This window comes from Solanum stenotomum, chromosome 1, assembly GCF_019186545.1.
Source record: "Solanum stenotomum isolate F172 chromosome 1, ASM1918654v1, whole genome shotgun sequence".
Classification (NCBI taxonomy): domain Eukaryota; kingdom Viridiplantae; phylum Streptophyta; class Magnoliopsida; order Solanales; family Solanaceae; genus Solanum; species Solanum stenotomum.
Genome location: NC_064282.1, coordinates 507,604 through 521,609, shown reverse-complemented (window position 1 = coordinate 521,609; position 14,006 = coordinate 507,604). Strand labels below are relative to the sequence as shown.

Genomic DNA, 14,006 nt, shown 5'->3' with positions numbered 1-14,006 from the left:
TTTCTGTCTCTCTCTCTCTCTAAAAAAATACTGTGACAAAAGAGTGGTGCGTAGGAAATTTTACTGTACGATTAGACGGCGTTAGTGTGAGGACGTCTGTTGGGTGAAAAACAACGGAGTTAGTTGAGGAGTTGACGACAAAAAGGTACCTACCACCAGACATGGTCCTTTTCTTCGTTAGGGAGCATTTGCCTTTGCCAGTTTGCCACCTCATCCACTGGGATTTACGGAAAATCTAACACACATCATACAAGTATACTTTGAGAACCTGTGGAAAACATCATGTGTATTAAGAAAATAAAATATACTCCGTAGAATAGAAATATGGTGAAAACTATTAGAACGAGTTTTACGTAATATATATTTTTTTGACCTTATTAAATCTTTTGATTATCTATAAATTATATTACTTCGTAATAACAAGTACTATGGGAATAGGAGAAAAAAACGACGAAGAATTATCAAGATTATAATATGCACCATGTGAGTGTAATACAATCATAGTGTAGCAGGTCCATGTATGTTTTTGACCGGAGAAAAACGCACAGTATCGTTAACATATTTAATTCCTCGAAACAAATGTGGATTGACATTGTTCATAAATTACTCCATTTAGCAGTTGTCTTGCTTTTCTTTGTTATTAAAGAAAAAAAAATTATTTTCTAATTTGATAAATTTTAAAATAAATATAGTAATATATTAAGTTTGTCCAAAGTACATTATGAATGAAAAAATTAATTTGCTAGCACTGGTGCATATACCAAACTAATGTGTTGCACACACTTTTACGTAATAATCTAACCATAACTTAGCAACACACTTTTACGTAATAATCTAACCATAACTTAAAATGGTATGTATACACACATCCCTCTAGAAGTCGAAAAGATAAGATTGGTGTAGTTTGTTTGCTTTGTTGAATTAATGGAAATAATTACTGCTCTGGTTCCTACTTCCTAGGCGTGGGATCTCTGAATCTGTTGGGAATTTGAAACTTTTTGTACTCTGCTTGGTTTTCCTAATTTCCTTCTTATGCAGAGATACTTTCATTCACGATGAGAAAGTTATTTCTTTTTCGGCCTCAAGGAGATTTTATTCGCTTTCAAAACTATGTTTCCTGAAAAAATATGGGAATTGCCAGTAAGAGATTGCTCTTTTTGATTTTACATTCCAGTATAAGCTTAAGATATAATTTTGACACAGACGTAAAGTGGAATAATATATATTTCGGACGCCGAGTCTCAGAGATTCGAGATTTTTCCGACGTCAGTTTTTGACCGGAGGAAAATAGGATGAATGATTATTTAGTGAAATTCATGTAGTATATGATTGAAATTGTGCATAATTTTCTACTCCAATTTAGGGGCAGAGAAGCTTGCGATTGCACGTGACAAAGCAGAAACGATAGGTCGGAGACTCATAGGATTGCAGTTGGCGTGATGGACCCACCCTTCTTTGTCCAACGTGCTTATGGAAAAGTAATCTTACAAACAATTTTAAATGTTTAATGACTAAACTATGCTACACTCTCAAATAAAATTAGGGAAATTAAAATAATATATGCTAGGATTTGAAAGGGGTAACATGTATGCTCGATTTAAAGTAAAATATTTTTATAATTAATGGATATCAAAATGTAAATTAAAAACTCTCAATTATATACGAAAAGTTGGGCACAAATACAATTAATATTATGCATGCATCCAAACCACTAATAGCTAGCTTTATATATCTGTATTTGAACATCATTTTTCGAATAGTACTAGTTGTTGCAATCAAGTTCTCATTCCTTTTTTAGTCAATAAAAATTGATTCAAATTAAGTACGTATTATTTATGAAATTAAAATTAACTAATTGATTCTTTCTCTAACTTAATCTTACTCTAACAAATGCTTACAGCTTTTTCAATAAAGAGGACACTATTGGAATAGACAAAGACCAATTCAACATATGTGAGACATACATAGTGGAAAGGATATTTATTAGCTCGTTGAAATTGGGGAGAAATGATTTTTTGATTTTTTTTAGTTTCTTTTTAAAAGAAAATCTTATTTTACATCTCATTTTTTTCATATACATATATATATACTAGTTACAGTAGCCCGTGCTAGCACGGGCCCAACATATATTTTTATTTTTTATTTTAATTTATGTGACATTAATAAAATTTTAACGGTCAAACAATTTTTTTGTATGTTCTTGAAATTTTAAGTTGTTGATTATTGTGGTTAATAATACTTTATATGTAATTTTCAATATTCTTTTTGTCCTAATTTATGTGTCATTGATAGAATTTCGAAAGTCAAGCAAATTTTGTATATGTCTTTTATATTTTGAAGTTGTTTAATTATATGAGTTATAGTACATTTTACGTACATGTTACGTTTTCTATCCCAAAGTATGTGACATTAGTAGAATTTTGAGAGTTGATCAAATTTTTTGTATGTCCTTTAAATTTTGAAGTTGCTAATTATTGTGTGATTTGTAGTAGGTTTCATGTTATTTCAAATAATAGATGTTATTTCCTCTATCCTAATTTATATGACACTCATAGATTTTGAGCTTCAACCAAATTTTATAGATGTCTTTATAATATTTTAGGGTTTAATTACCTCTTTTTGATTTTTAATCCATTAATATGCTTTCTTCACAATTATCAATAGAGCTACATTTCAGTGCTGATGATTTAGCAACATACCCTTAAAAGAACAGACCAACGAAAGCTTCCTCTTATTGCTTATTGTGGGTATTATTAAGTAAAAAGTATTCTAATTAATTCTACTAAAGATTCACTAATTGAATGCTGAGAGAAATTAATTAATGTGAGAAAAGTACTGAAAGAAATACTTAATCTTACTCCATCCGTCCAATAATTATTGTCTATTATACTATTTTGGAATGTCCTACAATATTTGTCCATTTTATGAAATCAATGGATAGTTTACCCCTTATCATTAATTATAGTCATTTTTCAATTATATTTTTTAATACATTATATTTATTATATTTAAAGAATGATATAGTAATATTACTCTTTTATTTATAATTTCTTAAAAAGTGTATAAAGTCAATACTGAAGATATATTATTGGAGAGAGAATAGTTGATATCAGTCACCAAAGCAATACAACTAAATAGTAATAAGCGGGGCCCATGTTTTCAGAAAGTTGTGCGAATTATTTGTAGTTTTAAGGGGACAAATTAGTCCAATAGATCCAAAAAATGAAATACAGCTGCACTACTCCTTTAACTAACCAATTGAATTACATTTTTCATGTGAAATTACAAAAGTAACATCTAAGGATTTTTTTGTCAATTCCCATAAACGGGAAGCTCCTCACATTCACTCTTATTAATAGTAGTAATATAATAATTTTCAAAGTTAAATTAGATTGTATTAATTTGATATTTGAAACAAAAAATTTAAATATGCAAAATCTATACAAAAAGTACTATAAATTGTAATTTTTTGCAACACATTGTAAAATATTAGTTAAAATTCTTATAGTTTGACTCTAAAAAGGAAATCATAGCAATTAAAAGTGTATAGAGAGAGTAATAAATAGGTAATTAAATTTCAATAAGTTTAAAATAAAAGGTTGAAAAAAAGAATAAGATAGACAACATATATTAAAAATTGAAAACATATAAATAATAAATGGGCCCAAATAAACACTTATCATGTGCTAAGTAGTAGATATTCTCACTTATTATATATAGTAATATATTTATAAAGAGATATGAAAAAAGTATTTTTTTTATATTTAAATTTAACAGCTCAAGAGATCTTGTTTTCTCGTTATATTGTGTTACTTATGTTAATGAGATTAAAGATAAAAGATGATAATTTAATTAAATAGTTGTTATGATTAGAACCATCTAAGAAATTTTTTCTTAATAAGAGCTACTAGCATCGCGTTAGTAGGGGCTATGAGAACAATAATGTTAAAGTAAGGTTGTAATGATGACGCTTTAATTAATTTTAATATATGTCATGTTTTACCAATAGTAGGGTTTAGGTTGTTGAATTTGAGGGGTCTCGTGCTATTTTTCGGTGTTTAATTACTTGGAAAATACTCCCTCCGTCCCTATTTACTTGTCCATATTTCCTTTTTTGGTTGTCCCTATTTAGTTGTCCATTTTGACAAATCAAGAAAGGACAACAAATTTTTTCCTATTATACCCTTATTTACACTTCTTGAAAATTGTAAAAGTGTATGTTGTTTCCCTTCAATTTATTTCACTTTAATTCAAATAAGTGGTTGTAATTTTGAAGTGAAAAGTTGTCATAAGGGTAAAATTGTAACTTCACTGTGCTAATCATTGTTGCCTTAATCTGTGTGCCATTTCTAAAGTGGACAACTAAAAAGGGACGGAGGGAGTATAAAAGCTACGGTCAGTCAACTGAATGACCGATGTTAATGATGCTGATTCCCATGTGCATTAAACCCTTCTTTCTTTATTTTCATTTATTTATTTATACTTTTTTCTGATCCAACTTGCCACTTTAATTAGGTTTCTGCCCAATCTAGAGTCGACTCTTAATGGAGGTTTGGTAGTCCATTAGAGTTAGAGTTACGTAAGATTGTAATACACAATATGTTAATCCATTATCTAAATTGTCTTTTTGAAATATAGAATAGCAAAAGTATCAGAAATAATAGGACACTACATGCATCGTATTCTCCTTTATATTTACCTACAACCCAACGGTAAGTTAAGTAATAAATTATTCACATGAAATGATTTCAAACATGAACTCCTATAATTTGAATAGAATAAAATGATTTTATATGTTTTATTATCAGTTCTTGTATAAATAAATAAATATATAAAATGTTTTGAAATCAATTCACGCAACAAACATAGTTGGTGAAGCAAATGAGAAAAAGAAATGAGAACAATGACAACATCTTCTTACAAATATTTCTTCTGCCTCATTTTATATGATGTAATTAAGAAAAATAAAATAAGTGATAAATAATTGTTTGGCTAAATCATGTCATGATAAAATGAGAATTTTAAAGTAAAATTATTATTAAATATAAAAATATGTCCCATTAAAAAAGTGAGTTAATTAATTAGACAAAAGGAGTAATAGTTGAAATCTTTTTTGCCTTCCTCCTTCAAGGTTGCAACTTGGGAGAATCACTAAGAATTATGTCACCTCATGTATTATAGCAAGTATGTGAATTCTTCATGTTGAGAGTAGTTGTAATTGACACATTAGAGATTATGCTAGTGCCGATGAGACCATTTTAGTTGTATCCCAACTTTCGTACTCATCTTAGTTCTCAACTTATTATGTTTTTCACCAACTCGTTATAATTGACAAGCAATCTACGACCACATTATGTCCAAAATCATCTCAAGCAGTAGCACCACTATATAGTCACATTGGCCAGGTGGAATAATATAAAGTTAATTAAGAGGTTCAATTCAATTTTATATGTATAACACAAATAAATTAAAAGCAAGTCTCTTTTTGAAATATATATATTATTATAATAAGATATGTTCAAAAGTTAACTATGGTTTTCCTTATTATTCATCGTTTGTTTAGTGACACACATGAATTAAAATATTAAACTAGCTATCTAATTGATCATTTCTTACCATTCTTGTTTCCTTTTTTTCTTGACTACGTACTTGGTGCAAACAACTTAAATTAGCACATATGAAATTGATTACTTGGTGCGAATAATGGGATACTTTTAAGGGAAAATTGTATGAAATAACAAACTATTAATTTAAATTAAATGTTATAGTCATAGTTTATTTTATTTGTGATTCGCAGCAAACATTTCATTTTTTTGCCATCCGATTCGGTATACAAATGTATAAAATGTATTTATGAGTTTGTGTTTGTATAAAGCGAGAGAAAAATGTATATACAAATACAAATACATATATTTTCGTCCTATACACTTATAATTATACAAATACAGATCTTATTATACAAATTACAATGTATAAATGAATTTATACAAAACTGAACAATTTGTATAAAATTGGATGTATCTTGCGAATTATACAAATCAAAAGCTCCATAGCAAACATAAAATTTGCTATGGAGCGCAATTATGCAAACTATAGTTATAACATACAAATATGATTTTTATGTTTGCTATATGTGAAAGTTGCTCTACTTTTAATATATACAATAAAATAGTTTACAATAAATATAGTCATATTTTATTTACATAAAAAATAGTTAAAAGTTATAGAAAGTGTATATTGATACAATATAACTTATGAAAAGTCATAAATAGTATACAATGACTATATAATATAGTTTACCTATATATGAATTGTACACTGACTATAGATCATGATATACTCAAAAAAATGAATATAACTTAACTATATATGCATGATATGCATGTACATTTGCTATATGTGAAGTATATACTGACTATTTAATCTTTAATCAACTCAAAATCACTTTTAAATAATTTTAATTTATTTAAAGTCTTTTAATATATAATTTACTCGAAATGATTTATGTTTGCGGTCTACGAAGAAGCATTAGCAGACAAAGAGGAAAGAAAGCAAAATATATATTTTCAAAAGGCCATGAACGTGAGTCCGAAAGCCACGTGTGAGTTTCTTCACTTCGACAAAAGGTCATGGCCTCAAGATAATTACATGTGCATACCTTAATTCAAAGTAATTAAAAAAATACTCATTTTATCAAAAAAAATTACAGCTCATATCCCTATTCATTAAGGTTGATAATTTTCGCTTAACTGATACTATATCAATATTATATACTGTATTGATATCATTAAGACGGATAATTTCGTTGAAATGATACTAAATCAATATACTTTATTGGTATCATTAAGGTTTTTTGTTCATAAATTACTCATTAGTCAATGATACTATAAGACTATATGTACATTGTTGTGATATAATTTTAAAAATTATTCATTAGTCAATGATACTATAGGGATATATGTATATTGTTGTGGTATCATTAAGGTTTCTTATTCAAAAATGGGTAAAGGGTCAAATATGCCCCTAAACTGTTCGAAAAGGTCTAGATATATCCTCTGTTTAAAGTTTGGCTCACTCGTGCCCTCGTCGTCCAACTTTTCGTCTAGATATGCCCTTATAGGTGTTAGTTGGCCTGCTGGACATATCCAGCTCATTTTTCATTTCTTTAAATGCCACATAGAATTGTCATGTCATTTTGACTTTACCACATGACATTTATATGAAAATGGAAAGAGATCAATTATGCGCCTAAAAAATTCGAACTCATAAACACCTAATCCATAATCAACCTCCCTTTTAAATAAACTACCCGACCCGTTTTCAACATTTTTTAAATTTTTTTATTTTTTTAGGTAAATCCCGAAAATGAGTAATTGATTAATAAAAAATAGGAAAAATATGAAAAAAAATATAAAATTAACGCCAAAAAAAATCACAAATAAATATTGTAACCTTAAATTCAACAATTTTTTTAAATTTTTAATTTTTTCGGTAAATCCCAAAAATGAGTAATTGATTAATAAAAAATATGAAAAATAATATAAAATTAATGCAAAAAAATCACAAATAAATATAGTAACCTTAAATTCAAAAATTTAAACAATTTTTTATTTCCGGCAAATCCCGAAAATGAGTAATTTATTAATAAAAATAGGAAAGACATGAAAAAAAATATAAAATTTACGCCAAAAATTCACAAATAAATATAGTAACCTTAAATTCAACAAACAATTTTTTTAAATTTTTATTTTTTTCGATAAATCCCGAAAATTAGTAATTGATTAATAAAAAATAGGAAAAATATGAAAACAATATAAAATTAAATTTATATTTTTTATTAATAAATTACTCATTTTTGGGATTTACCGAAAAAAATAAAGATTAAAAAAAATTGTTGAAATTTTTGAATTTAAGGTTACTATATTTATTTGTGATTTTTTGGTGTTAATTTATATATTTTTCATAGTTTTTATTAATAAATTACTCATTTTTGGGATTTACCGAAAAAAATAATAATTAAAAATTATTGAATTTAAGGTTACAATATTTATTTATGAATTTTTGGCGTTAATTTTATATTTTTCCTATTTTTTATTAATCAATTACTCGTTTTCGGGATTTACCGAAAAAAATAATAATTTAAACAAGATTGTTGAAAATGGATCGGATAGTTTATTTAAAAGTGGGTTGATTTATGGGTCGGATTAGGTATTTATGGTCGAATTTTTTAGGGGCATAGTTGATCCCTTTCCATTTTCATATAAATGTCATGTGGTAAAGTCAAAATGACATGACAATTCCATGTGGCATTTAAAGAAATGGAAAATGAGCTGGATATGTCCAACAGACCAACTAACGCCCATAAGGGCATATCTAGACGAAAAGTTGGACGGCGAGGGCACGAGTGAGCCAAACTTTAAACAGAGGGTATATCTAGACCTTTTCGAATAGTTTAGAGATATATTTGACCCTTTACCCTTCAGAAATTAGTCAATGAGTATATATCCTATAATATCATTGACTAATGAGTAATTTTTGAACAAGAAATTTTAATGATATCAATACAATATATATTTAGTATCAATTAAACGAAATTATTTAGTGGGACATGAATATCAATGGATATATATATGAGTTGAGAGTATATAGTGTAATTATTTAGTGGGATATGAATGTAAAGAGATATATATTTATAATTATTTTGTTTTTTATGGGAATATTTGCTTAGTTTCCTTTTTTTTTTGTTTAAACAAATTTGCCGAAAGGCTATGTGGCGTAATTATCCCGCAAACAAATCCAATGATGTATGGGCTCAGCCCAAATAGATGGCGGCCCACTTCGTCGAATTCGGTTCCTGAGAAATTTTGGTAGAAACATATACTCGAACTCTTCCGTTTAGCTTTTGACAAAAGGCAATTGCAATCTACAGGGACATAGCTGGATTCCAAGTCATCCAGGAATCGCCGAACGTTATCGCCGACGAAGATTGATCGTGTAATCGGCAAAGAAAGATGCCGAAAAAAATGGGAGTGAATAGTAAAGCCGAGACGTCTAGGGCTCGGAAGAACGCCGTCGAATCGGAGCGCAAAGACCGTGAATCCCGAGAAAAAGAAGACCAGTATTGGCGCGAGGCGGAAGGAGCCAAGCCACGCGCCGCCAAGAAACGTGAAGAAGAAGCCGAGAAGCGAGCAGAGGCCGCAGCAAAGAAAGTCGAGGTGCGTCGGCTTGCCGAGTTAGAGGAGAAAGAACTCGAGAAGTCGATTAAGAAGTTGGATAAGAAAGCCAATCGTGTGGCCGCTCCGGTACCAAAGGTTACTGAGGCAGAACTAAGGCAGAGGAAGGAGGCGGAGCAGGCAGCATTGGCAAAGAAGGCGGAGGAGGACAACAGGAGGCAGAGTCGTATGGCGGCAGAGGAGGAGTATGAAAAGATGGTGCTCGTAACCAATAGGAATCGTGATGATTCAATTATAGAGGCTAGTACTGTGGACGATGCAATTGCTCACTTGGCTATTTCAGATAGTTTGCCACCAGATAGGCATCCTGAGAAGAGACTCAGGGCAGCCTTTAAGGTATTCCTCAGTAGCTTTGCTTGCTGTTTCAGACACAACTCTAATGATTAAGAGGTCTCCACGACACACCTGCACATTTTTGTTTGGGGTGTTAATTCTTGTACTTGTAGGCTTTTGAGGAGGCTGAGCTTCGTGCTCTGAAGGAGGAGAAACCAGGACTGACACACACTCAGTACAAAGACTTGATTTGGAAGCTATGGAAGAAATCTCCGGATAATCCTCTTAACCAGGTACTTAAACTTCACGAATGGGTCATGATCTTTCTGTTGGTTCCATTTCTGAATGTTTTTTATGCTTAGTTTCCTGGTATTTATCTCAATTACACCAGTTGCATAGGTCAGAATTGAATAATCCTTATGATTCCTTGGATGATTACCATACCAAGGCTAGCATAATCAGTGACATCTTCCTTATTAATTACATGACCTGAGCTATTGACTACACATTGATTGAAATGAATTCACTATCTTGATGTTTCCATACTAGGTATGTTGTTATTGTTTTATCTTGATGTTTCCTACACATTTCAGGAGCTTGTGAATGTTGACGTTGGATTTGATCTGTGAAAGTAGGAATACCTGAAACTAAATGTTCCAAAATGAGTATTTTATTAGATAGAAATAACTATTTGGTGGTGGGTAAGTGTACAGCGAATAGAAAGTATCATGTTATGTTCACCTGTTTCCCAATTATAACAATTTCAGGCTCATGCAACTGATTATTCAAATGACCAGAGTTCATTTTCCAAATCCTGTGCCGATGTTTTGTCTATTTCCATGGTTTGGTTAATGAGGTGGTTGGGATCTGTTATTCCAGTTTTTGTATGTTCTCACTCTATCTCTAGCTTCAAGGCTACTTGAGAGTTTAATTGCTTTTCCTTTTGAATACGTGGAGCTTATTGATAGTGAAACGTAATCTTATCAAAAGCAAAAAAATCCGTAAGGTCCATCGAGTAGTTAAGCTCAAAATGCACATAAAATGTGGGCTTTGATGAAAAAAGCCACAAAGGGAGAAAAAATACAAATATGTATGTTTAGTCCAAGACTAATATTTATTAGTGTGAATTTCAAATATATAAACAAAAATTGATTTTTTTTCAAAACTAATAAGTGAAATATCAATTCTTTAGTGTCGCCTCTTCAAAAAAGGCTCATTAGCAAGGAAAAGTATGCCTTAGAACCCAAAGACGACAGCAGTGCACATCAAGTGACGCTAAGTGCTCAATATGTTTTGGGCCTCCTTTCAGCGCTTAAGTGCGTCTTTGACAACACTGGTGAAATGTTGGATCACATTTGACTATTTGAGGAAACATGAATACACTGAACAATGGTTCTGTTTAGTTTGGTTTTGATATGGGCCTGGTATTTGGGCTACTTATGCTATTATAACCTTTTACAAGATTAGGCAAATCTCCCTAGAGATTATTAAAACAACCAATACGTCTTACACCTCAACACCAATAACCAGGACAGAAACTTTTGTACCATCAAAGAAGAAACAAATTAAACTTCTTCCTGCACTTTATCCTTTGTGCTATAGAATTTAATCAGACAAAACCAAAATAGATGCCAGATGGAAGTATGTTAACATGAAGGTTGATCTATATATGCACAATGGATGGCAATCTGGTTGTGAATCCCTTTCTCATTGAAATGAAAAACAAAGGAAATATGTATATTTAGTTGTAATGTACTGAAATATAAATTTACTGAAGAGTAATTTGGGATGGTGCCTCCTTAAGAAGTTGTGCATGAAATGTTCACAATCTAGCTTCCACAAGGTTCACTATTTAGCGAGATAAAGGAGATCCTTCTTACCCCTAAGAATGGAGTGACCTATGTTTACCTTTACGAGGGCGAGGAATAAAAGTCAACAATCAACTTACCCACTTTGGTGTCCCATTGTTCTCCTAGTTCATAAATCAAGGAGAAGGATAGGGTCGCTAGGTCAGAAAACATAATCTAAAAAAAATTTAAAAGATGAGAATTCACTTTAAAACTAATATTTAGTGCAAAGTATTGCTTAAATTTTCATAAGTTCTTATAATAACTTATTTACTTACCGATTTCTTTTTATGACATGGAAATACTTTAAAGAAGAAAATTTAAAGAAAAAAATTGCTTCTGGTATCATGGTTTTTGCTCTCGTCTATTTACCTTACTCCCTCTGTTTCAATTTATGTGTCCTGTTTTCTGTTTTTGTTTGTATCAAAAAGAAGACGTAGTATTTTCTATTTTTAGTCTTTCTTTTATTCCAACAATTCACATGACATATTTAAGACCATAAGATTAAAAAATCTTTGATACTTGAACTTTGTGCCAGTCAAATTAAGACGTATAAAATGAAGTGGAGGAAGTATTAATTAGTGACATATAATTTTATTGACCACCAACATTAAAGTAGGTAAAGTAAGCTACATTACATGTTATGTAACGTGCTAAAAACCATTGTTTCGACATCATTAATTGGAGTCATGTTTCACCGAAAAGCTTAAAGTAAGGATATACATCTTTATTTCACTTTACTTTACTTTAATCACATAAGCAGTTTTGCTCTCAAGAAGCTTTGCATTTCCTTCGCTGGTTTAATTTTACCTTTATGAAAACAATTCTAGTGATATTCCATTTTTAAGGATCCTAGAAATAGTTATGGGACAAAATAAGCTAAAAACTCCTCAATTATTGAATTATGTCTCCCTGAGCGTTGATTATCAAATAAGATGGAAAGCTTTAGATTTCCATACATTTGAAGAGCTTTGCTGAATGGAAGTGTCAGTAGTCAATAGTTTGATCTGCAGTAAATGGATGCTGGATAATTTATGGAGTCGGGGTTTTTCGGTTTCCCTCCTATTGAGTTACTGTCATGTTTAGGCTTTTGCGGTGTTTATAACAGAGCGTTGCTTGATCTTATGATCTTAATTTTGTGCAGGTCGCAGATAAGTCATAGGTGCACTTTGTGCTGATGTGGCTGGCAATAGTCCTATGGGTTGAGAAAGGTGTTACTGTTGTGGGGATATGTTTATGGTATATTGCGTGACCTGCTTGGTGTTGACAGTCTTCTGCCAAAGATGTTTGGGGTGTGCTTCTAGCATGTTGCTTCTGGTTTAAGTGTAATGCTTCCTAATTAGATACTATACCCCCTCTGTATTATGACAATTAATGTCTGCACCATGGTACTCGTGATGTTCTTCCTTTGTTTTACGGTAAATAACATACTTAATTAAGTCCTCTGTATTTGACCGTGAATAATCCAATGAACAACTTTCTGACGCTTTTCAGTAGCCGAAAGGTTGAATAGGAGGTATGCAAGTAAATGTATGAAGGGAAAATGTACAAAGGCATCAGATTATCAATATCTTGCTTAGTAGCATGAATTCATCAATTCTACGATCATATTTCCGTTTCTTTTCTCTCTCTGTTTTCAGCAGATATGCCTCTGATCAGTTGGAGTTGTGATGCCTGCCTAATTTAGGAGTCAAATTTGTGGATAGGAGTAGAGATCATGGTATACAGCTAATCTAGGTTAGGTAAGAGGTTAAGGTATCTACATCAGTAACTAAATATTGGGCGTAAGTCTTGATATGGCAATTGACAGGTACATTGTTTCGTGAGAATGGGTTGAGCACAAACAAAGTAGAAGAGGAACTCATCTTGGAAAGAGTTTGTATGTTGTGTTGGGTATCACATGAGTAGGGCACAATAAAGAGACATTAAAGGAGAGCCATTATCAGAATTCAGAATTGAGCTTTTGCACGAAATGAATTGATGAATAACCAAACTTCTGGTGCCCCATTAAACTCGCTTTTATTGCGTTGTGTGCAACATCCGCCAAAATAAATTGAATATCATTCCTTCATGCATTCTTGGAGAACTTGAGTAACTTTTACCTATTTGAATGAGGTTTCATCCAATATTACTCTTTCTGTCCCTAGTTACTTGTCCACTTTTTTTTTTTTAGTTGTTTTTAATTACTTGTCTATTTTAACAAATCAAGACACAATTTTTTTTTACCTATTATACCCCCAATTAACTACTTTAAAAAAGATAGAATTTCTTGAAAATATTAAAATTTTAATTTATTCACTTCATAATTAATATGGGTAAAATAATAAACTCACTATGTCAATTATTATTTATTTAATAAATTTATCAATTCAAAAGTAAATAAGTAATTAGGGACGGAAGAGTGCAACAGTTTCAAATAACTTGCATCTTTCTTTCTGTTTTTTTTTTCTTTTCCTGAGAGCTAACTATCTCTAGTTTAAATCAGTGAGAGCTGTATTGATAACCGTAATGTCTTAATCGGCTTCCACGCATACTAGCAATTCTGCCCACCAAAATAAAGGCAAATAGGAAAAATTCTTCTTTCACCCACTTGCCGAGTTAATAAATAATAATGTTGATAATTTATACGAGTTATGTTGCAATGGCACCAAGC

General features: G+C 30.8%; 1 protein-coding gene across 1 annotated transcript; it reads left to right on the top strand.

Moving 5' to 3' along the window:
* The first annotated feature begins 8,882 nt into the window (after nucleotides 1–8,882).
* On the top strand, nucleotides 8,883–12,868 carry LOC125846817 (uncharacterized). Its single transcript, XM_049526444.1, has 3 exons — nucleotides 8,883–9,569; nucleotides 9,680–9,799; nucleotides 12,498–12,868. Exons 1-3 carry the CDS (start codon nucleotides 9,012–9,014, stop codon nucleotides 12,513–12,515), a joined length of 696 nt encoding a protein of 231 aa, XP_049382401.1. The 5' UTR covers nucleotides 8,883–9,011; the 3' UTR covers nucleotides 12,516–12,868.
* The last annotated feature ends 1,138 nt before the right edge of the window (nucleotides 12,869–14,006 follow it).